Source organism: Palaemon carinicauda, chromosome 1 (assembly GCF_036898095.1).
Source record: "Palaemon carinicauda isolate YSFRI2023 chromosome 1, ASM3689809v2, whole genome shotgun sequence".
Classification (NCBI taxonomy): Eukaryota; Metazoa; Arthropoda; class Malacostraca; order Decapoda; family Palaemonidae; genus Palaemon; species Palaemon carinicauda.
The window spans coordinates 121259529-121283594 of record NC_090725.1 but is presented as its reverse complement, the minus strand read 5'-3'; the positions used below and the strand labels follow the sequence as shown (position 1 = coordinate 121283594).

The 24066-nt window shown below is 33.9% G+C and overlaps 1 protein-coding gene across 1 annotated transcript in view; it reads left to right on the top strand.

The window, feature by feature from the left end:
* Positions 1-10697, top strand: part of LOC137656683 (intraflagellar transport protein 88 homolog) — a 210798-nt gene extending 200101 nt beyond the window's left edge. The window contains exon 13 of the mRNA XM_068390921.1: positions 8289-10697. Within this exon, the coding sequence (XP_068247022.1) occupies positions 8289-8410 (122 nt within the window). The 3' untranslated portion in view covers positions 8411-10697. The remainder of the gene's footprint in view (positions 1-8288) is intronic.
* Positions 10698-24066: the final 13369 nt, after the last annotated feature.

Below are 24066 nucleotides of genomic sequence, written 5' to 3'. Positions count from 1 at the left end.
TAAGCTAGAGAGCTTAGAGAAACGTTCTACGTAACTCTGGTATACTATTATGGAAGAGGAAAGGAAATAGTAATATCTTAGTTGTATAAAATATTGCCTGAGCTTCGATACAACTTTACCATGAAGGTTATATCATGCATGAGGTGTGAAAGTTCCTAGGCTAGAAGCCTAGCACTCGTGAGGCTCGAAATTATAGCCAAATTCACGACAACAATGACATAATATAAAAATCCCTAGCTAAAATACTAAATAGCTAAAGTTATTAAAGCAAAGATGCCGGGAATATCGTTCTTGCTAACTAAATGAACAAAAGAACGATCGCATCATGACGCCATCCGGCCGGCAACAGCTCTTGTTACATTAATTACGATATCAATCGAAAAGCAAAACTGGCAAGAGCGTACATTTACACAATTCAAAGATATTACTTAACTTTCCAGAAGCTGATGAAGCTGGGGAATCCATAATAATACGAAATAGCTTCGAAAAGGGCGAGATAACACAGGGAAAATACTGGTCAGCAAAGCTACAAACGAAAGAATGGTTTGGTGGCGTCGTGCGGTGGCGATTGGCCGAACTATTTACAGTACGTTAGGAGAGTCGAGTTGTTTTACCTTTTTAACGACTCTCTTATTTTCTTGCCACTTTCCCTCTCGAAGTGAAAGGCTATTCGGTGTGTAAATAGCTATGAGATGTGTCAAGATACGTCCTTACACGATATCCCTTGGAGAAATTTAAGGGATACTCGCTCCAGGAGTTAGAATTCTGGATACCTTCGGTAAATTCTCTGGGATATATCACTGTAGTCACATATAACTTAGGAAGCTACTAATGAAGGAACTTCCATCAGCACGACATGGCCTAAGCCCAAAAATCAGAGTTAACACAAATTTGTTCTTAAACTTCATAATGAAACATACTAGAATTAATCTTCCTCAAAATTCCATACATTTGTGGTCCTCAAGTAAGTAACAATAATACTGGCCTTGAATGTACAATTTATAGAAGAAGGCAAAGGTATTAAGAATAGAATAGTACGATCAGATAATAAACTGGTTTGAGAAGATTTAGCAGGGAAATAGAGATGAACAAATGCCATCCTCTTTTCTTAGATTTCCATTCTGTTTTTGTCTTGTATATTTTTTTTTTATTGTTCGAAATACATAATTTCTATCTATATATTTTAGATATATATGATACTTTCATCATACAAAAATTTTAAGGCACTTGAGCAAAAACTTTCATATTAATACAAATCATTATTTTAAAAAAATGGTAGCAATTTCCCCTCTAATATGACACCAATTGTATGAAAAATCATACCATAAAAACTACTTTATAACCTGAATAATTTTTGTGTGACAAAATTTTGATCCTCCTTTTTCTTTTTTTAATGATTTTTTTCTATTTTTTATTTCTTTTCGTCTAGACGCTAAAAATTTGTGAAAAAAAGAAAAAGGAAAATCAAAATTCTGTCGCGCAGAATTGTAGGATTTTTATTCCTCTTTTCAATTATATCTTTCGCTCTAAAATTCAACAATAAATAACCGAGTAACGACTACCAACATGGAAATAAGTATGTTGTTGAGTTATGATCTCCCAAAAATTTGCTATATTTTTTTTTTCTAGAAAAATCAAAATAACATTATTATGATAACCTTACTTTGTTTATTGTTCATATCTGCATGCAGGCTCCATAGACGAGATATTTAAACCCTAAGTGTACTAATACACTTTGTGTAGTATGAGTTGCCAACTCCCTCCCATTGTTGCCAAAGTTTTAGTTTGAGTGGTCCAGCTTTGTATTCTTCTTCATGTTTCCCCCTCTTCTTGGTTCTTTTTTGTTGCTCTCTGTTTACTTCTTGTCCTTTCTTTGATCTTCGGCATTGCTATAAAGTTCCCGAGGAATGTTTTACAAACAGCGTACATACGAACAACAAGTAAATGAACGCACGTGCGTCATACCTCTTAGACATCTTTAGAGTCACTGGCTCCCTGGTCTTCTTATAGTTACCATATAAAAGTATTGAAGCAGGATACATTAAACCGAATGATAAGCTAACGAACTGGGACCATAAGCCTACTTAATTACAATCCACAACTATGAATGAAGAACTAGAGAGTGATAAAGTAATAATGCATATGAGAAGTAGCCCCTGCAGGGATACTGTCCTCGTTATTTTTCATGATGTTCAATGAATACATTGCTATACTGTATATTCATTGTAGCTTTCTCCAGTCTAACCTGAATTACTTAAGAATACATCTCGCTAGATAGCCCTTCAAGGATTGAGATATGAGACTCCTTAATGTGGTGAAAATAAATATTGAATTAATAATACATTATAAAAAAACAAAGGTATGTAATTTTACTTTGAAAATTTCCTGATTAAAGAAAAGGATTTTAATGTAAAAAGAATTATTTCTATACTTACCTGAGGTTCATAACACTTACTACTAGAAGCTAATTAGATCTCAACGTCTATCCTAAAATTTAGAATCTCCCGTTTTCCCTCTAGCACTATATTACTCATATATGTGATGTATGGGTATGATAATGGCTTGGGCATGCCAATTTCAGTCTAGGAAGTCAAAACATATTTAATAATCACTTTACAATGCTAATCAATGGGAAGGCAGGGGCAATGATATGAACTTATGGTAAGTATAGATGTAATTGATTTTATTATCAAAGTTCTGTTTATTTATATGAATCTCACCTGAGGTTCCTAAGGTTGAATTTCACACTTAGGAGGTGGATAAGTGAAGGATAGAGCCTAATCAAATCAATACGCTAACTTAGATACTTACACCAATCAATCATCTGAAACTCCCCTCCAATGATAGTAAGCTTAACGGTACCCACTAAAAACTAGCAAGCTTTACGCCATAGCGCACGAATCCAGATGGAGAAAAGTCAAATAATAAATAGCAATGAAGGCCTATAAATCGATTGGAATTTAAGGAATTTCATCAGTAGGAATTATTCCTAAATGCACACATTCTACCCAATTAACATAAATGCATAGCTTAATATGAATTTTTTTTAATCAATTCAAATTACCCTTGATACAATTTGCTCTAGAACATCAAATGCTGCTACCACAGCATCTAAGGCCCAGTAATCCTTATAAGAAAACCAGGCTTCTTTTAAAGAATGCTTGGCAAAAACCCATTTGGTCGCCACAAAAGCTATTTCTAGAGAATGATTCCTACAGATATGGGCATTAGTCACACTTAAAATCATGACCCCAAACCATTAAGCCCCCTACTTAACGGAAATTCAAATCCCTGTGAGCTTCGGTCTTAAGCACTGAAAACGAAAAGATGCTATTCTTGGAGAGGGATACCTTAGCATCCAAACTGTGCAAAACAAATCAGGAACCTTTTCTCTAGATTGCTAAGCGTTATCTAAATAAGACTTAAACACCCTTTCTCTTAATGAACTGTGGTAAAAATATGGTAGATTTTTCACCATGAAATTCGAAGCCTCAAAGCTAGGCAAGAGAGAGAAAATATTGTAACAAGACAAAAAGTCTTGACCCATAGCCCTTAATATCAAAACATAATTTTCTCATGAGACAGTAAACACCAAACTAGATAATTATCAATACTAGCCACTAATTTCCCAAACACTCCTGAAACTACTAATTAAAGTACATAAGTTATTTCTAAAAGAGAATAAACTGAAGAAAACATATTTAATCTTTAATCCTTAAAGGAAAAAGATTATGTAAAACGTATAGGATGCTAATGTTGATTATTTTTATATCTTTATGTAATCTTGCATATCTATTTGAAGTTTAACGGTGAATGTACAAGGTAAAAAAAAAATATTTTCATTATTTTATAATGAACAGTTACCTATGGATCAAAACTATCAATAGATGAATAGAATCTATTGTCAGCCTCTCCGGTGCACAACCTCTATTATAGGGAGCCACTCACTCAAAATGTTTGACATTGTGATGTAATTGTGAGGAACTCATATTTACCTCCGCTAAGGAGGTTATGCGATCGAGTCGGTTTATTTATTTGTCTGAACATTTTTGTGTGTGACTGTGGACAGGATTACGTCAAAACTACTCGACGGATTTTGGTGAAATATTCACCGAAGAGACCGTAGGTCATGGGCGACCCCATTGAATTTTGGAGCTATCTGGATTCTAGATCCAGATTTGCATTTTTTTTTATGTCTGTGAACAGCATTACGTCAAAGTACTCGGTGGATTTTGACAAAATATTCACCATAGATAGATCTTAGGTTGCAAATGAGCCCATTAAATTACGAAAATGATAAGGATCAAGATTATGGATCCGGATTTAAATTTTTTGCCATTTTTAAAAACAGCTAGACGCATTTTGACGAAATGTTCACCACAGGTAGATTTTAGTTATGACGACCCCATTAAATTTTGGAGATGATCCGGATCTGGATCCAGATTCTAGATACGGATTTGCTTTTTTCGCCATTTTTAAGAAAACGTCAAAAGTACTTGATGCATTTTGACGAAATTTTCACCACAGATAGATCTTAGGTCATGGACAACCCCAATGAATTTTGGAGATGATCCGGATCTGGATTTTAGTGGACAGGATTACATCAAAACTACTCGACAGATTTTGACGATTTTGATCAGGATTCTACATCCGGATGTGCATTTTTTGCCATTTTGAAGATATCAAAACTTCTTGACTGACTTTTGACGAAATTTTCACCACCAATAGATCGTAGATCATGGACAACCCCATTAAATTTTGGAGATGATCCGGATTTACCTTTTTCGTCATTTTAAAGATAACCTAAAAACAAATCAACGGATTTTGACGAAATTTCCACCACAGGTATATCTTAGGCCATGGGCGACTCCATTAACCTTTGGTGGAGGTCAGAAATCTTTGATTGCTCTTGTTATATCTTCAATTTTTACTTTAATTTCATTCATTTGACAGGGTTTATTCTTTGGGTACTAGATTAAGAGTATTTTGTATTTATTCATGTATAGAATTTTCTTTTCAAGTTTAAGTGGTAATTTTCCATACTCTTGTTTAAATTCAGTTGACTTGCATCTGGAATACTGTATACTGATTCTTCTAAAGCATCAATTATTCATTTATATGGGGTAACTACTAATCATGTCTTCTACGACCAGCCAATAAAAAATTTGGATGATTGCGTCATGTGTCCTTGCTGGGTAAACACAGTGCATGCGCAAGGAGCAAGAGGACACTTGCTCACAACGTCCCTTCACAGCACTGCTGGTGAAGTGAAGAGGTTGTGCTCTCATTTCCTCTCTACAATTGAGCCTTTCGCCTTCATCTCGCCTACCCTTTTAGTGTTTAGTTCTCTTGACTTGTGTTTTTTCTTAATTCACTATCAATTGAGTGACTATTTGTTATCTATGAGTCATGAGTAAATGCTTATGTTTAGTAAATATCAGTATTTGCATTTTTCCCCAGGCCGGGATAGCGACTATTGTGGCATGCTTATGAGTCGGGCAGACATAGACATACATTTTCTTTGTCCTTCTTGCCTAGACAAGAGATGTTCAAGGGAATCTCCATGTAATTATTGTAGGGAGTGCACATCCTCCCAATTGGAGAGATATATTTCTCGTCGCAGGACACTTAAGGAGATTTTTTCATTACTGTGTCTTTTTCTAACGGGAGTTAGAGACGAATCTCATTCTATGTAGCGAGAATTTCCCTGTAGTTTTTCATGTCGAGATTTACCTGAAACTTTATCGATGAACTACACACATATCCAGAATAGTGTTGATTATGCTCAGCGAGACCTTAGCCGGCAATTGTCAAAAATTCTTGCCTTGAACCTGGTTCCAGCACGTCAACTATGATTATGGAAAGTGAACGGGCATGTCCAACAAGACGTCTAGTTGGAGGGACTATAAAAGTTGGCACAGACACAGCTTTCCCCCTTAGTCATGAGGCAACCGTGTTGGAAGAGAAAAGTTTGCAATTTCTAACCCGTTCTCATAAACTAGGTTTGCCTTATAACTTTGGGGGTCCTAACCTTAGGTCTCCTCTACAGAGTCTTAAGAGATCATTAAAGGCTTATGATAAGGGTAGTTGGATCGTATCAGCTGCGTCCACACTCAAAAGCTTCCCAAAACTGTGCATACTTTTTAACTTATCATCTCCTTCCTTACCTACTTGAGTAGGGGAGTCCAGTAGGATAATCACAGAAACTATCCTTCAGCCAGATAAAGCTATACGTACTGCCATCTCAGTGCGTGATGACATCATCACGCGCTCCAACTTTTTCTGCCCATGAAGACAAGTTTATAACTCATCCCAGGGTATTCCCCGCAAGGACAGATCATAGGCTAATTTAATGCATAAGAACTTTTCGTTGCAACACATCAAGGTTGAGACATACACTAAAAACTTGTTCAGCTGATACTAAACCCTATGCTGAGTTTCACAGCAGCGGGGCCATTCAATGTGGCCTGGTTATGTGTTGACATCCACTCTCTTGGAACAAGGAAACTAGTGAGTGAGTCCAAGGCTACAAAATTGAAGATTTATGATTTAACACCAAGATTATCAAATCGGACAAGTTTTTGTTATTTTATTGTAAAATACAATATTTTTATATATTCAGTGGTGTCCATCTTGAAAAATGGCCACCATATTGAATCTATAGGTGACATACTGGTTTTATCTAAAGAGGTCTTCAAGACGTATGTGTGCTAATCTTGGTACTTGCTTCTGAAAATGAAAGATTCTCCTGAAAAATATGCTGTTATATGCTCCACTATTTGGAAAGGAAAGGACTTGTTAAGTCTGAAAACAGGTTTCTTTGTCCTGTGAAAGTTGTTAAGTTTTGTTTAGACAATGCTGAATTGATAAAGAAAAAGTTCTAAATTGGTTTGTAATCTTAGGATTTCAGGGAGCCCTCTTTTCTAAATGCTATGCTGTTTCTAGATACGCATTTTAGTAACAGTCACATACAGGGAATTATATTTGACAACGTGAAGGTTGAAATTAAAAAATTGGTACTGCAGCTACTTCTGTAAAAATCTTTCTGTAGAAGTAATTTTTGCAGGAATGTTTTTTTCTTTAAAATTTTTTTAGAAATTTGGTGCAATGGTAACCGGGTGATATTGTGTTTATATTATGCTACTAGATATATCAATGAGATAGTTCAAGGTAGTGGGTAATATGATAAGTATATAGTTTCAAAGGTTTGGTAATAAGAATATGTTTGGAACCCAGTGTGAAAACTTGAATGGTTACGAGTGTACTTTCCTTTTATATTTTTTTATCATCGATCTAGATGAGTTTTAGGTAATTGATAATGTTTATTAATCAAGGTCATTACTTTCCTATCTCTTTCCTTCACTAATCCACATCCATCAGAATGTGGGAACCATGGGCATTTCATAGAAATAAATGGAATTTGGATAAAAAGATTTATTTCTATAATCACCTGATGTTCATAATATACACCCCGACTCCTCCCCACTGATTAGATGTGAAGGGACTAATTATCTGGATTTGACTTAGAGACTGAAAGACAAAGGAACTATAACGCACCCATAACTATAAAGTTGCCATCAACCACTAGATTAGCTTAATACTTACTAGAAGGGGAGGTAATTTGCAAGGGAAAAAACATTATAAATATTTAATTTAGGATAGACATTGGCATTAACACTTTGGAAGTGAAGCAATATGAACATTTATTGAGTCGAGAAATAATGAATTTCTGGATTAAAATGTTTGCCGTTCCCATTCCTCTTCTGATCATATCTCATGGCATGATAGATCACACCAAAACATGGTGAATTAACTTTCTCAATCTAAGTTGTTACTTAATTTTACCCTAGCTCTAAATCACCATCTTGTACTAATATGCATGCTAGGGACAATTCCTTTGCTTCTCCAGTAGGCTACCATAATTTACAATGCCTTTTATGGCACAAGAGAAATTAATTCCAATATCTATTTGACTTATGTCTTTCTTCACTCTTGTACTTTTCATTATCCTCTTTGGTTTCCTTCCGCAGAGATGTCAAATTTATTTATTTCAGAATAATTATTATTAAAGCAAGTTTTAACTATTTAAAATAATTCTTTTGATGTTTAATCATAAGTCTGACATTTTGTGTATCTGAAAAGAGATTGGTAAAAACCAAAGCATTTACCTGTTTCCCTTTTTTCAGCATTTAGTATTTCTCTATGATAATATATTTTTTTGTCTTAAATTACTTTTTACAATCTAGGTCTAATAGATATATTTTTCACTTGAGGTTTTCTTTCTACAGATAGTAGTTATGTTGACCCCCTAGGTCCTCTTCAAGAGAGACCAAAAACCAGCATGAGGAGAAAGCAAGATGATGATGAGTTTGGAGATGATGATGTTGGTGATGATCTTTTGCCAGAGTAAATCTAATGTAGGTAACTTATGCCGAGTTTGTCAGGAGAGGTAATGTTAGACCTACTAACATGCATGAGAAAGTTTTCATTACAGTATATAATGAAAATATTTAATAGTGTAAGCATTATATTCAGTTGTATTGTTTAGATGTGAACAACATTATATGGAATATTTTTTGGTGCTTAATGTTCTAGTCTAAAACCTTTGCAGTCTCGTGTGAAGCTCCTAATACTGCATTATTCAAATTCTAAAATTTTTCGTTGTAGACAAATTTTGTTTAGATAGATTTTTGTATTGTTGACCTATATAAGTGAACTCAAAAAATGAATTGAATTTCTTTGTGATAAATAGACCGTAAATAATGTAGTGGATAATATTGGCATTTAATTAATATAATTTTGATACCTAGTACAATATATATTGAATTATATGATAGTGACTTTTAAAAATGGCTTAGTTTCTCTGACTGGATTTGTTTTGCTGTATACTGATTTTATTTAAAGTTTTCTGGTAAATGTTTTTTTTAATATGTTTTTGTAGCTGTTAGTTTTATTTGAGAAAATAACAGTTTTGTAGTAGATGCTGTTTAAGTAGTGGTACAGAGTTTATTAATTCATAGGCTTGAAAATTTGTTTTAGTACTGTATTTTTAAATCTTGTATTTATTAACAGCTTTCTAATTGCAATAGTTGTACTTTATTTTTTTATCTAACACAAAACTAGAGAGCAACAGTTTACACTCAGTATAGTAGAGGTGATTTCAATTGAAATATAGTATTTGTCAATATTTGTTAAAATCATGCTTTTCCATTTTTAAGTCCAAGTTGTTTCTATACACCTCCCCTGATGTTCATATTGCTTCTTTCTGGAAGCTCGGTTGTATCCGTGTTTATTCCTAAAATATTTGCCAATTTTTACATCCAATAGACTTGGGCCTCTAGTAAATTAATGAGACAATATACCATAAAATGGCAAAAACAATGGCTCTATCAAGCTATACTGTTATATTTCATGTCTCTTCATTGCTGTTGAATGACAGGCCCCATACTCCAGGTGTTAGTGCTTTCTAGATGTTTTCTCGTGAATATATTAGTAATAACTGCATAAATTGTTTAAAGGAGTTGTTTCTAGATAGATGATCATGATCGGCATTATCGTTGTCTCGAGTCAACGGTAGTATTGTGATTAAGATAACTGTTAGAGAAATGTGAAGGCTTCACTGTTCCTCTTCAGGAAAAGCATGTTTCTATGGTTACTGACCAAATTAAAAGTCCAAAACATAAAAGAAAACTTTCTTTTAGTACATTGGAAATGTGGAGAAGACTTGGTTAGTTGACTGTAGCCGTGATGATGACAATAATGACACGCCAGCATTGAACTCCAATACTGCATCTAATGAGTCTAGCATTGGTAGTAATGAACTTCAAAAGCTCTTATCTTTTTTAGCTTGTCTTTTTTAAATCTAAGCAGGCCAGCGAGTCTTCGTTTAAAGACAATAATTCTGAACTAACCTGCTCTCTTTTTTTTTTCAACTCTAAATTAACTCTTCAAGTAGTGTCTAGTGGTTCTAGTGCTCCATTCTGCTAGGGTTCTGATGGTGCACAATGCAGCACAGATTCGAGATCCTCTCAAGTTCTATATTTATTTCCAATTTTTTTTTTCTGTGAAACCCTTGCCTTTCCACAATCTTAGCCTCTCTTTTAGACAACCAGCTTGTGAGGCAGAAGACCGGGTTGGTAGCTGGATTCTATTAATCCACCACTTGTTGATGTAATTGCTGTGAAGCAACTTCTTATTTCTGTGGTGGATGGCTTATCAAATCCTATGATTCCATTAGGACAGAATGTATTTATTTTAGATAAATCTGTTATAGTTTCGTCGAAAGCTGATTCGTTGCATCATGTTTCAGTGAGCATCGTTTGCTTACAAGCTCGCCCACTAGTTCATCAAAAGTTATCTTTAATGGTGTAAATGTAGGCGAGTCCCATGAAAATACTGCATAACAGTCCCCGTACAAATTAATGTAACCAACGGGAAGAGCAGTATGCAATGTTTTGAATCATCCTTCAGACCAAGAAGATGAAAATGAAGAAAACTCAGAGGAATAGCCTGATTAATGAGGTATCTTCTTTTCAATTATAGAGAAAATTTATTTCTGAGGGGTATCCAAGTAAGTTGCCTAGGAAGTTCTGATGCTGCTTTTTTCTTATTCATCAGAAAGGGTTACTCCTAAGACATTTTATACACTAATCAATTTTCTCTTTGTTTTGGATTTAATTGATTAATTGTAACCTCAAATGCAGAGAAAGACTAACAAATGTAATGTATGTATGTATATATATATATATATATATATATATATATATATATATATATATATATTGTGTATATATATACTGTACATATGACTAATCAGTTATCAAATCTTGTTCTAGATTGAGATTTAATATCCTCCCTTGAATACATCATTAATGCTAATAGATGTAATCTTTAAATGCAGGGTTTGCAATCTGGTTTAAGAGATACTGGGTAATAAAATGGGAAGCATTCTTGAAATACTTTTCTTTGGAGATTCTTTAGTAATAGTCATTTATATTCTTATAGAATTAAATTTGCAGGCTGTACTACCCTTTATGCATTTTATAATCAAGAGAATGGAACAGGTATATGTCTCTGTGGTTAGGACAGTGTATGAGGCAAAAGAGCATTCACTGATTTATTCCATATCTTGAGTCCTGTATTAGATGTCAATAGGATTAATAAGTTATTTACTCAAATGGGTACCCGGACACAAAGTTACACTTTGAGATAACTTTTCTAGATTACTCTTTGATTCACCCTTTACACCAATAGTTTCTATTATCCTAGATTTGTCTCCAAGGAATTCCTTTCGTAACAGTAGTAGAATATCAGGATTCCGCTCCATTAGATGTTCTGGGAGAGTTGCTAATAGGATTCGTGGATGTTATGGGAGATCCCAATGACAGTCTTTCCCTGCATATTCCTTTAGAGGGATGATTTTCCACTTTCATAATATTTGGAAGAGCCCTCATCCTATTCCATGGGTGCTGGCTGTAGTCAAAGAAGATTACCTGATTCCGCTAGCCTCTAATCCTCCCATGTCCAAGGAACCAATTCCATGTCTGATTTATCTGTCAAATACAGCAAAGGAACATATTTTGAAACTAGGCATTAAGTAACTTCTGGAAAAGGATGTTATAGAAGAGGTCTTGAACCCTTCTCCAGTTTTTCACAACTTTTTTTTCTTAGTTCTCAATTCGTCAGCTGTTTGTAGATCAGTTCTAGATGTCTCAAACCTCAACAAGTGTACAGTTCTCACAACGTTTTTGTTGGAAATACACAGCAGTTCTGAGGGCAGTAAAGAAAGGAGATTAGATGTTTTGGTAGACCTCACTGATGCATGCTTTCAAATTCCAATTCATCTAAGTTTGAGGAAGTACCTTAATTTCATCAATAAGTCAAAGGTTTAGCAATTCAAGTGCCTGTTTTTCAGTCTTAGGCCGACCCCTCAAGTGTTCGCCAAGATGATGGGTCCATTTCAAAATGGCTAAGGATTCTGGGGCTGAGAGTTCTTTTTTTGACTGGATTATTGGCCATTTTTTGAGTGATTTGCTGGAAATGATTCGGGTTCCATAAGTTTAGCTGCTTAGGTTACTTGAATGTATGGGAATCCCGGTCTATTTGAAGTCTCTTCTGGTTTGAACTCAGAAGATTCCATATATTTGTGAATGATAATAGGGTCAGTTCATTTTAGGGTTTCTTCATTTGAAAAGAGTATTCAGTTTTTTCTTATATTGTTGGAAAGGCTCAAAAGAATGAAGTCTATGTCATTTCTGGTGTGGATGACACTTTTAGGGACCATGACTTCCTTTGATGGGATTTTACATCTCAGTCTAAATTTGAACAGAATATTTGATCTAGATAATCTCAATTTCAGTGATGAAGTACCAACTTCAACTGCTGAGTTGGTGGGATAATCATAGACAGATATCCTTTGGGGCATATACCAATGCTGGTGCCTAGATCTCACCCATCGTAGAATTGAATATGCTAGGCCTCTCTCTGTTCACAAATGCTTCACAGGAAGGATGGGGAGCAACTCTAGACCTTTTTAATTCTGTCAGGGATATGGACATTGAAAGAATCAACTCATCACATCAATTGCTTGGATCTTCTAGTGGTATTCAAGACCTTTCACAATCAGGGAGCACTATGTTAAAAACCATGACTGTGTTTTCAGACAATACAGCAGAATTTACCTTTATAATGAACCATTGGGTCAGGACAAGGAAATATTTGAGAGGAATAAGCCTTCTTGCTTGTTTTATTCTTGCAAAAAGGAAAGTTTTAGCATATTAGTTAAGCAGGAAAGATCAAATTCTTCACAATTAATGGTTTCTGCATCCAGTAATATGTCTAGAAATTTGGAATTGGTAGGGGCGATCAAGCATACACATGTTTCCAACCTCATTGAACAAAAAGATGGAATATTTTGTTCACCAGCTCTGGATCCCTTAGCATGGAAGGTAGATGCCCTGTTACATGACTAGTCTAATCTGGACTTTTATGCCTTCCCACTATTTGCCAGTATTAGTCGGGATAAACAAGTTCAGAAACAGCAGGATGACACTTACCCCCGATTTGGGCACAAATAGCAAGGTTCATTGATCTAAGGCCTCTTTAATCAGTGTCTTCCCAGACACCAATTTTGAAAGTGATTTATCCATACCCATGTGTGGTACATATATTTAACCTCATGGAGACAATCCACCATATTCTCTGGAACAAAAGGTTTTGGGAGCCCTCTAGATTGTCTAAATAGTTTACAAAGTACAGTGTACTAATGATTTGTATGAAAGACAATGGAATATTTATTTTGATTGTTACAAATCTAGAAATGTATCAATGACTAGAACTATTTTGGATAAATTGCTAAATTTTTGTTCGACATTTTTCTATGAAAAGAAACTTCATGGAAAGGCAAAGGGAAATTTTATTCCATCGACCCCTTCTGGGGTATGAGAATTACAATTGTACACATATATTTTACACTAAAATACAGAGAAGAGATCCATAGATTACAACTACATTCATGTACACATATATTTAACAAATACATATTTAAAGCATAAAATGTATACTGACAAAATATGTATAGATATCGAAAATAACATTAGAATAATAAAAATTTTAGAATGTCTTAATCTAAAATAAGGACATTATAAGGTAAACTTATGTAGTTTTTTTCAATTCTCTAGTTCTACTTGTATTGAGGAACAGATTGAATTTAAAAGTGGTAGTCTTTTACAATAGTATGACTTTAGGTATATATCTCTTATTTCTCTAATCACAGGACAAACTAAAACATAATGATATTCATCCCTTACTTCATTGCTGTTACATAGTTTGCAAGGGTGCTGATTTTCCTCCCAGAATATCTTTCAGTTGCTACGGAAAGTTTGTGGGTACCACACCTACATTTACTAAGGGCAATTCTTTCTGGTAGGATATATCTAAATTCATAACATAATTTTCTTGGCCAAATTCAGCGTTAAAAAGTTTATAGTTATTATGCAATATATTTCTTTCTACTTCTGCATGCCACTGTTGTCTCGGTATATCCTATTTCAGTCATTAAGGGTTAAAGATCCTTGCTTTATTCTGTACTCAAAGCATTGATGATTAGATTTATCCATTTCAAGTATTTTAATGGATATACTCAGGACTATTTTTTTAATTCAGATGTATTTTAAAAGGTACAAGTTTTGAAAATTTGGAAATCTATCGATTAAAGATCTCACAAACTAAAACACTTTTCCTATTGACTTTGGCATTAGCTAAAGGCATGAGTGAACCACAAGCCCTATCTTTTATGGTAGGCTTTGGGTAACATAGGATGATTTTCATCTCTTGCCTACTTTCAGAACTAAGAATGATTTCAAGATTAAAGGTTTACCACAATTCTCTCAGATTCCCTTATTGGAAAAGATGAGCATAACATAAAAAATAAATTACTTTGTTCAGTAACTGATGCTCAGTATTATGTGGACAAGACTACAGACATTAGAGGTAGTGTTCCTAAAGTTTTTGTGGGATTAAGTTCTAAATTGTGCTCTGTCCAAAAATGTGATTTCCTTGATTGTTGAAAATTTAGTCACGGAGGTTCACAAAGTGTTGGGCCCAAATCTAATCAAAGATTTGAAACTAAGGGTTCATGATATTAAAAGTGCAACTACGTCTTTTAATTTCTGCAGAAATCTTACTTTGGAAAGCTTTTGGTGGCTGCTTAATGATGTACCAAGTTATTATATGCTAAAATTTAACTTGAAGTATCCTATCTTGCTTTCAAGATTGTTGGGCATTAGTTCCTATAGTGGCTACTGGTGACTTAGTGTAGTAACATCATGGTTCAAATGTTTTTTTAATTTTTTTGAATTATAATTTTAGTTACAGTTCGGCTTTATTAAATAGAATTTATGGGATAAAGTAATATTTAGGGAAATAATCTGGAGTTTTGTTTATCAAACATTATTATGAGACAATTTGTTACCAAAAACTTGACCACAAATAAGGGTAGTATGTTAATCAAATTTGATATTTGAAAGCTATAGATGGCTTCTCTCTTTCCTTCAATGTTAACCCACCTTTATTAGAATCTGGGAGTCATCAATATGAACATCAATGGAGGGCCATAGAAATGAAAAAAATATTTTTATTTCTATACTCATTTCGAGAATGAAGGTAAAGTCAATAACCAGTAACCGAGCTTCGAGAGAGAAGAAATATGAACATCAGGTAAGTATAGAAATAATTTTCTTCATTAAGATGATGTTTTTCTTAATGGGATTAGGTGTGCACTGTGTTCTCTGTAATCTTCTCAGTCCTTGCTCCTTCTATCTGAACTCCCATCAGGTGTATGTCTTTAAGTATGTTATAATCATTTTCCATCATTTTGGTTTAAAGAGGAATATTTATAGATAGAGTATTTCTATTGTTATATGGAAACATTATATTTACCTACAGATCATTATTCATTAATGCAGTAAGACCCCAAAGAATGTTTGTGCTTAGATGATGTGTTAGATTCTATCAGTTTCTGTCGTAACAACAAAAGTTAATGTATTTATGTCAACTACTTTATTTAGGTTACTTTGGTTATATTTATGTTGAAATTTTCGATAAAATATTTTGAATAGCTTATCATATTTGGTTGCAATATATAACCCTCTACTATGTTTTCGGGGTATGATGGTAAAATATTCTTTGTTTATCTTAACATGGATAAAAATACTAAAAGTAATATACACTACCATTTATTAAAAGTAAATTTAAATATGTCCTAATTTTAGATGGAGGTTGTGATTCATTTGTATTGCCATGAGTGACTAGGTGTGACTTATACATATTTTTCAGTAATCTCTTACAACATGCTATTTTTATAGGATTTATCCATTTTTTGGATATGTATGTTTAGTTACAGGTATGCGCAAAGCTTTTTATATATTTTTTTAAGATGGTAACTTATTCTAAGAAGATATCTTAATTATGGTCAGAGTGGGTTATGAATCCGCAATATAAGGTTAAGGACTATTAAAGAAAGGAACATAAATGTATTAACAGCTGGGGGAAAATTTAGATATCTTGAAAAGAAGAAATCTAAGTCAACTTATGAAATCCACAAAACAGACAGCCATGCAGCTAGGGGCAAAGGGATGTTGCAAAGAACCAATAGCATTGTAGGCTACACTGTGCAGTGTGTCTTAATTTGGTAAATTTTGTGGTGCAATGTAATATATTTACCGAAAAGGATTTTTTGATCAAAATTATTCTAAATTTATGGAAAGACAATGAAATATTACATTGGGCTCCAATAGTTTTAAAGTAATTTGTCTAAATCAAGTAATGTAGTACATGCTAGTCAAAAATGATCTCATTATAGGTTGATATTTAATTTAAACAAAAATGTTATTTTGTCCAATGCCCTTTTATTCAATTATAAAATAACCTAGCTTTATCCGTCCATGAAGCTTTATAGATTGTTCTTTGTATATTAAAATACCCTTTATCAGATTTGTTTATATATATATATATGTATATATATATATATATATATATATATATATATATATATATTTATATACTGTATATATATATATATGTATATATATATATGTATGTATGTATGTATATATATATATATATATATATATATATATATATATATATATGTATGTATGTATATATATGTATATATATATATATATATATATATATATATATATATATATATATATATATATACATACATACATACATATATTCATGGTTACATACGTGTATATTGTGTATATGTATACCTTTTTCAGATTTAAATATATATATATATATATATATATATATATATATATATATATATATATATATATATATATATATATATATCACTATCATCAGCCTTAACAAGTCTATTGCAGAACAAATACCACAGACATGTTTTATTTGCATCTGCTGTTCGTCTTTCTATGCCAGTCTATACTAGAAAATTTTCTTAGTTCGTCAATTCTTCATCTTCTTTTCCTTCCCTTGCTTCTTTACAATCTCTAGGAACCATTATGTTACTCTTAATATCTAGATATTATCTGTCATTCTCATTATATGTCCTGGCTAATTCCATTTCTTTTTCTTACATGTTGTTAGAATATCTTTTACTTTAGTTTGCTCTCGTATCCATGATGTTCTTTTTCTGTCTCATAGTGTTATTTCCATCATAATTCTTTCCATAGCTCTTTGAGTTGTAACTATCATATATTCTAGGGCTTTAGTAAGGCTCTTAAGTTTCTAATGCATAAGTTAGTACTGGTAGGACTATCTGATTAAATACTTTTCTTTAAAATGTGTGTATGTATATGTATATATATATATATATATATATATATATATATATATATATATATATTTATATATATATGTGTGTGTGTGTGTGTGTGTTTGTGTTTGTCTAGTTTTATTAAAAGTAATTATTTCCAGTAGGAATCCTCATTTTTATGTAGTTTCTTCAAATTCACCAGTGTGAGCCTTTGGTAATAGATACGATAATTCACTTTCATCTATTTTATCACCACAGCAATGTTTCCACAATTCTGTCATTATCAACTGATTACTATTTTTTTCTATTTTGCAATTCCTCTTATAAAATTGGGTTAGTCGAAAAGAATCTTTAAAAATATCCTCCAAAGATTTTTTACTTGTAAAGGATATGTATAAATTAAATGGAAGATGAGATGTCGTTTGCGGGAGAAAGGATTAATGAGGTGGAATCATTTAAACAGTTAGTAACTATGATCTCTAATGCAAAGATTGAAAGATTGAAAAAAGCAAATTAGACATTGGCCAGGTTAGATAAAATTTGGAAATCAAATCGCCTGAAATTACATGTAAAAATCAGGCTTTACATATCAGTTTATTGAGATCGGTGTTATTGTATGGATATGAGTCGTGGTATGACAATGAAACAATATCCAACAGATTTTGTAGATTTGAGAACAAAGCCCTCTGAAGAATATTGGGAGTTGAATGGCAGGCCAGGATTAGAAATGAAACTAAGAGATATTACTCGTGTGCCGTATGTGGCTGAGATCATGGTGATGGGTAGATGAAGATTGTTTGGTCATACTCACCGCACTCCTCAAAAGAAATTAGTTCACCAAACTTTCAACTGGGCTGCACAAGGCACTAGAAGAGTTTGAAGACCCGGGCATACATGGTTGAGGACTATGAAGTGTGAAGTGGGAGATGTTGCATGGAGAAGTATTGAATTAAAAGATCAAGATTGAGACGACTGGCAAAATTTGTGTCAATAGGCGTAGGAAGAGATGATTATATAAATATATATATATATATATATATATATATATATGGTATATATATATATATATATATATATATATATATATATATATATATAAGTAAAACCATTTTTGGAGGAGATTTTTTAGGATTATTTCAAAATACTTAATGATAATGACTTTATAATGTTGAAAAGGTTGGTGATTTTTTAACTAAAAATATCAAGTATCAGGGTACGAACAGTCATTGTATATTTATAAGGATAGGCTATATAATATGTAGTTCTTAATAGTAGTTTCATAATGTACTCTATAATTCTGTTTATTTAATATGACTAGAAATACACTAAATCAAATCAAGAAGATATATGATATGTTGTGTATATTGACATTATGGAATAATAATATTTTAGTTTTTATTGTGATTTCATTTTCCTATTCCTTCCAAATTGTATCCTGTATATAATTAAAAATTTGATACTGCATATCAAGTGTAAGGTGCCTTTCTTGTCGATCATCCATGATCTCTATATTTTGCAACCTTTTATAAAGTGTTTCCTTTAAATTATGTTTGTCTTCAAACTTTTAAAGATTTTCAATGTGTTGGATTGACAACTTGTTTTCAGAAATGATCTTTCATAGATTATGGGTGGATAGGTTTTATGGGTGTACTTTGAGGAAATTTATATGGCAAATTATAAAGGCATAATTCACCTGAACGCCCATTCTACAGCAAAGACACCAGCTCTTGTTTCTGTATAATTCATGCCCTTGTTCTATAGTAGTATTTATTCTTTTGAAAGTTTGAGAAATTTAATGTAGTTCTTGACTTGCCTTTTGAAAATTTAATGTTATGGAATGGAACTATAGATCATAACAATTATATGTTAAAAAGTACCATGAAAATTATTACTTAAAGTTTTATGAAAATCCCTGAATTTACAGGAACATTTGATTCATCTTCGAATACTGTATTAGGCAAATGACTGTACTGAATGGGGGGGTTTATTAGGATACGCAATATATAGATATATAATATATATATATATATATATATATATATATATATATATATATATATATATATATATATATTCTTACGAAGCTGGTTTAGTGTAGAGAAATATTGTAGTTTATTAATGATTTTATTTGTTTAATTTATATTGTTTTCATTTGTGTATTGAAGAGATTATACCCAGCCCGTAAAATGAGCCCGTCTCATGTAGATATAAGTATTTTATATAAATTACGTAAGACTTTTGTCATGAATTTCCTTATATTCTTCATTCAAGTTAAGATATGTAAATTACATATTATTTTTAAAGAATTAACTTTTTGTTTCACGTATGTTTGCTAAGAAGTCTTATGTTGTCTATTTGAAAGTTCTGTAGGATTCATGTGAGATAGGAACAAGGGCTTAGGTAATGTTCTTATTTTATGATGTATTGCATCATGTTAGAGAGAGAATTTCAGAACACGTGCTTTGGAATGTTCTTTTACCACGTGTTTTGAAGCTTCCCGATGCACGGCGAGAGGATGTTCTCTTTTTTTTTATTTCGGGAACAATAGGTGGGCGGAGCAAGCTGGGAAGTCGTCTCGTGGGTGTGATGATGTGTACCTAAGAGTTACCAAAAACCCCCTTGACTCGCCTCTTGGCATTTTTATCTAGTTGGCAACTTTGTCCTTAAGCACCCCCCCCCCCCACCGCCACCAGAACCTGATTCTGCAACCTTCAGGAATTAGTCAAAATTTGAAATATATGTGACCCAAGGCTGAGTCAGAGGGAAAGTCAGGCAGACACAGAGATGGAGTTAGAACCGCAGTCTTTCCCCTCTCCCTCTGTCTCCTACAAGCACCCCAGTATTATTCCTCGGAAGTGTTCAGTGCGTTCTAGTGTGTCCTCTCCTAAGTAATTCTGTGCCCCAAAGCAAATTGTGTGTCACGCAAGACTAAAAGGTGATTATTGTATTCATTGTATTAGGGTGAGTGTTGACAATGTTTAACGTTTTTGTAAACGGCCCTATATGCAGAATAGGTTTGAAAAGTGATCTAGTTAACAAATATTCATTTAGCGTCAAACTTAAACATTGTATTATTTTCAGAATTATTTCAAATATTTGTATTATTTTCATTGCATTATTTCTTTTCTTAGAATTAAGGTTTATTCAGATATAATAGTTCAATTCAAGTTCCTTTATAATTTCAGATTGTAACATTTTTGTCTTATTCTAAGTTTTGTTCAGACTTAATATTTTCCAGTGACAATTTTTATGTAAATTCTTTCAAAAGTGTTGTAATTTATATAGAATATATTTATTTTTGTAATGAATACATTATTCCAATCATTTTTATTTAAGACCAGATTTCTGCTCGATTCCTGTTAAGAACCACAGTGAGAGTTGTGCTTAAGAGACCTTTGGATATTCAGTGTTTTATATATTGCTGTCTGGGAGTTATTTAATGGTCTCAGAATTCGGGTATTAATATTTTAAAGTGTAACAGTTTTAATGTAAAAGCAAACAATGTAATTTGGAATTTGAGAGGTTAATTAACTTGGCAGTCATAGTATATATCATATTATATGTTTGGTTCCCCGTCACGAGCCGTAGTATAGTTTATTTTGTTAATACCCAAACTTCAGGAGTCATAATCGTATAATATATTTTGGGTGCTCAGACCTGGGATCCATACATTGTAATAATATATATATATATATATATATATATATATATATATGTATGTATGTATATATATATATATATATATATATGTAATATATATATATACATATATATATGTATATGTAATATATATAATATACCTAGCTGGGTACATAAGATGGAGGGTTGTCTGAGATGTCGGCGGCAGCGGTGGCAAGGGGCGACGGCCCCCTGCAGCCGGCAGGTTGTCGCCTTAGGTAATCCTCAGATAGGAACATCCTATGAAGTAGGAAGGTCACATGGGGTGCCGGCGGCTAGCGCCGGCAGGCGGAGACGGCAGTGGACCGGCGCCATGATAGAAGAGAGAAAGATAAGGAGGGAGTGGGGAAGGGTAATATCCGATACCCGACCGGCTTCCCTCCGGAAGGAGTGCTCTCATGATAGGAGGGGATATGCCTATCACCCGGCGGCAGGGAGCCAGCAGACGGCTGGATGCCTATGGTAATCCAAGGGAGGATCAGAGGACACTCAAAAAGGGGGAGAGGGTGATCTTCTGCCGGCAGGCCGGCTGCCAACACTACCCTATAGTTCGACCATGAGGGGGAAGTGTAGCAGAGCGGCCAGCCAAGCAGGAGAGCACAGCTTAACCTACAACTCTCCCCAAGGGAGGAATTATAGAACTGCGGACAGGGGTGTGAAGGCAAGCCAACACAAAGGGATAGAGGGGGGGGTAGGGGTCTGAGGGAGCAGAAGGGGTCACAACCTTAAAGCTCCCAAGGAGTGAGGAAATCTGTTAGATGCTATACTACCCAGGTAGGAGAGAAACGCTCTCCAACCCTAGGGTAGGTTAGCTCAGAGTAGGCACAGCACTGGTGTACTGTCCTAAACTAATTAAACAGAATCCCCCAAAGCCTAACCTAAACCAGGAGAGCTTCTCCTAGATTAGGGAGGGCTGGAAGACATATCGCTAGGCCACAGGAGGAAGGGACGTGTCCCAACCAAGAGCAGTCTAGGGGGAAGGGCAGGGCCCTTCCACCTTCAGTCTCAGTCGAAACCTAAAGGGAAATGCGTTCCCTAAGGGTGGACTGGGACGAACGATAGGTACTCTGGGGTTCTGTCCGAGGTCCCCCCATATACTATGGTAGGGAAGAGGGAAGAACGATCTAGCCTAACCTACCCGAAAATTATTCCGGGTAAGGTGGCTAAGATATAGCAAAGCTACCCAGAGGGAGGTTACCCGAAGGTAACGGGAGATAAGGAAGCATACAAGGGCCCCAACGTTGGGTTATGGGATGTGACATGGATGGACAGGGCACGGTCCCTTGTATGGTCCCTAGAAGGCGAAAGATATGTGCAACACTGAATCTTGTATATGTTTAAAAATGCCTATATCTTCATTAACATTAACACTAGGAACACTTATTATATCATGCAGGAGTAAACATGAACACAAGGCTGTGGCCTAGGCTAGGCTAAAAGTCTAGTATGGGGTCAGCTAACTAACAGCGCCGAAGAATACCATCGGCATAATATAACTAATTCCTAGCAATGAAGACTAAATAACTAATGATATTTAATTAGTTATAAGGCCGGGAAGGCTGTTCTGGCTAACTAAATAAAGCATGCGAGGCAAACAGCGGTGTCATAAAATGGCGCCTACGGGCAAGGCACAGCTCCGCCACAAAACGCAAGATTTTAGCGTAAAAAATCGTTACTTTACGGCCAGAGCTTATTTAAACAATACAAGAACCTGGTACTCAACTTTCCAGAAGAAGGCGAGGCAGAAGGTTGAGACATGGTGAAGGATGCACAAGATAAACGGTGATCACTGGGAAAAACAAATCGATGTTGGAAGCTACCAGACAAGGAATGAAGACGGACGTGAAGTCACACAGTATGGCGGACGGTTTGTTTACGTTGCGAGTACCGTAACAGTAACGAAGGAAGGGTAACTTTGGAACGGCTCCTCAGTTACCTCGCCACCTTTCCCCCTCGAAGCGTAAACACTATGTGGAGTGCAGATAGCCATGTGGCGTGTTAATGCATGCATCCCCTGTTGATATACGATATCCTAGAGAGAAACCTTTAGGGTACTCGCACCAGAAGTTAGAATTCTGTGAAACCTTTAGTTTAATTCTCTGGTAATATTTATGGTAAGTCATATATACCCAAAGGAAGCTACTGAAGGAACCTTCCATCAGGACGACATGGTTTGAGCCCAAAAATAGTATATACATATATATATATATATATATATATATATATATATATATATATATATTATATATATATATATATATATATATATATATATATATATATATATATATATATATATATATATATATATATATGTATATATAATATATATGTATATGTATATGTATATATATATAGATATATATATATATATATATATATATATATATATATATATATATACAGTATATTGTATATGCATGTATATATATGTATATATATTTGTGTGTATGTATATATATATATATATATATATATATATATTTCTATATAAAAATCATATATAATATATGTATATATACATATATATCTCTATATATACAGTATATATACAGTATATATACTGTATATATATATATATATATATATATATATATATATATATATATATATATATATATATTCTACATAGGCTATATATATATATATATATATATATATATTCTACATATATATATATATATATATATATATATGTATATATATTCTACATATATATATATATATATCCCCTCTGATGGTCCAGCACTTTGCTGCAGTAGAGGGGCTTGAGTGTCTCAATGATGGGCTGGGCAATGGCGGTGGGGTAGTTTATCCACCCTGGCAGGCTCAACCATACCACTAAGGCCAGTTCTGAGAGACCAGACCAAGACTGGACTCCTATAGGCCTTCTCCTTTATTTAAGATAGGCAAAGGAAAACTCCAAAATCAAACCAAACAAGACCCCAACGGCGGAGCTTCCCAGCGCCGGCGGAAGAGGGCAATGCCTGTCGGGCAGGCAACAAGGCGGGCCTTGACATAACAAGAACCCGGCAGCCTGATGCAACCAACATCGGAGAAGCCGCCTGTCTCATATGTCTTGAGCCGTGGTGAAAACGGTG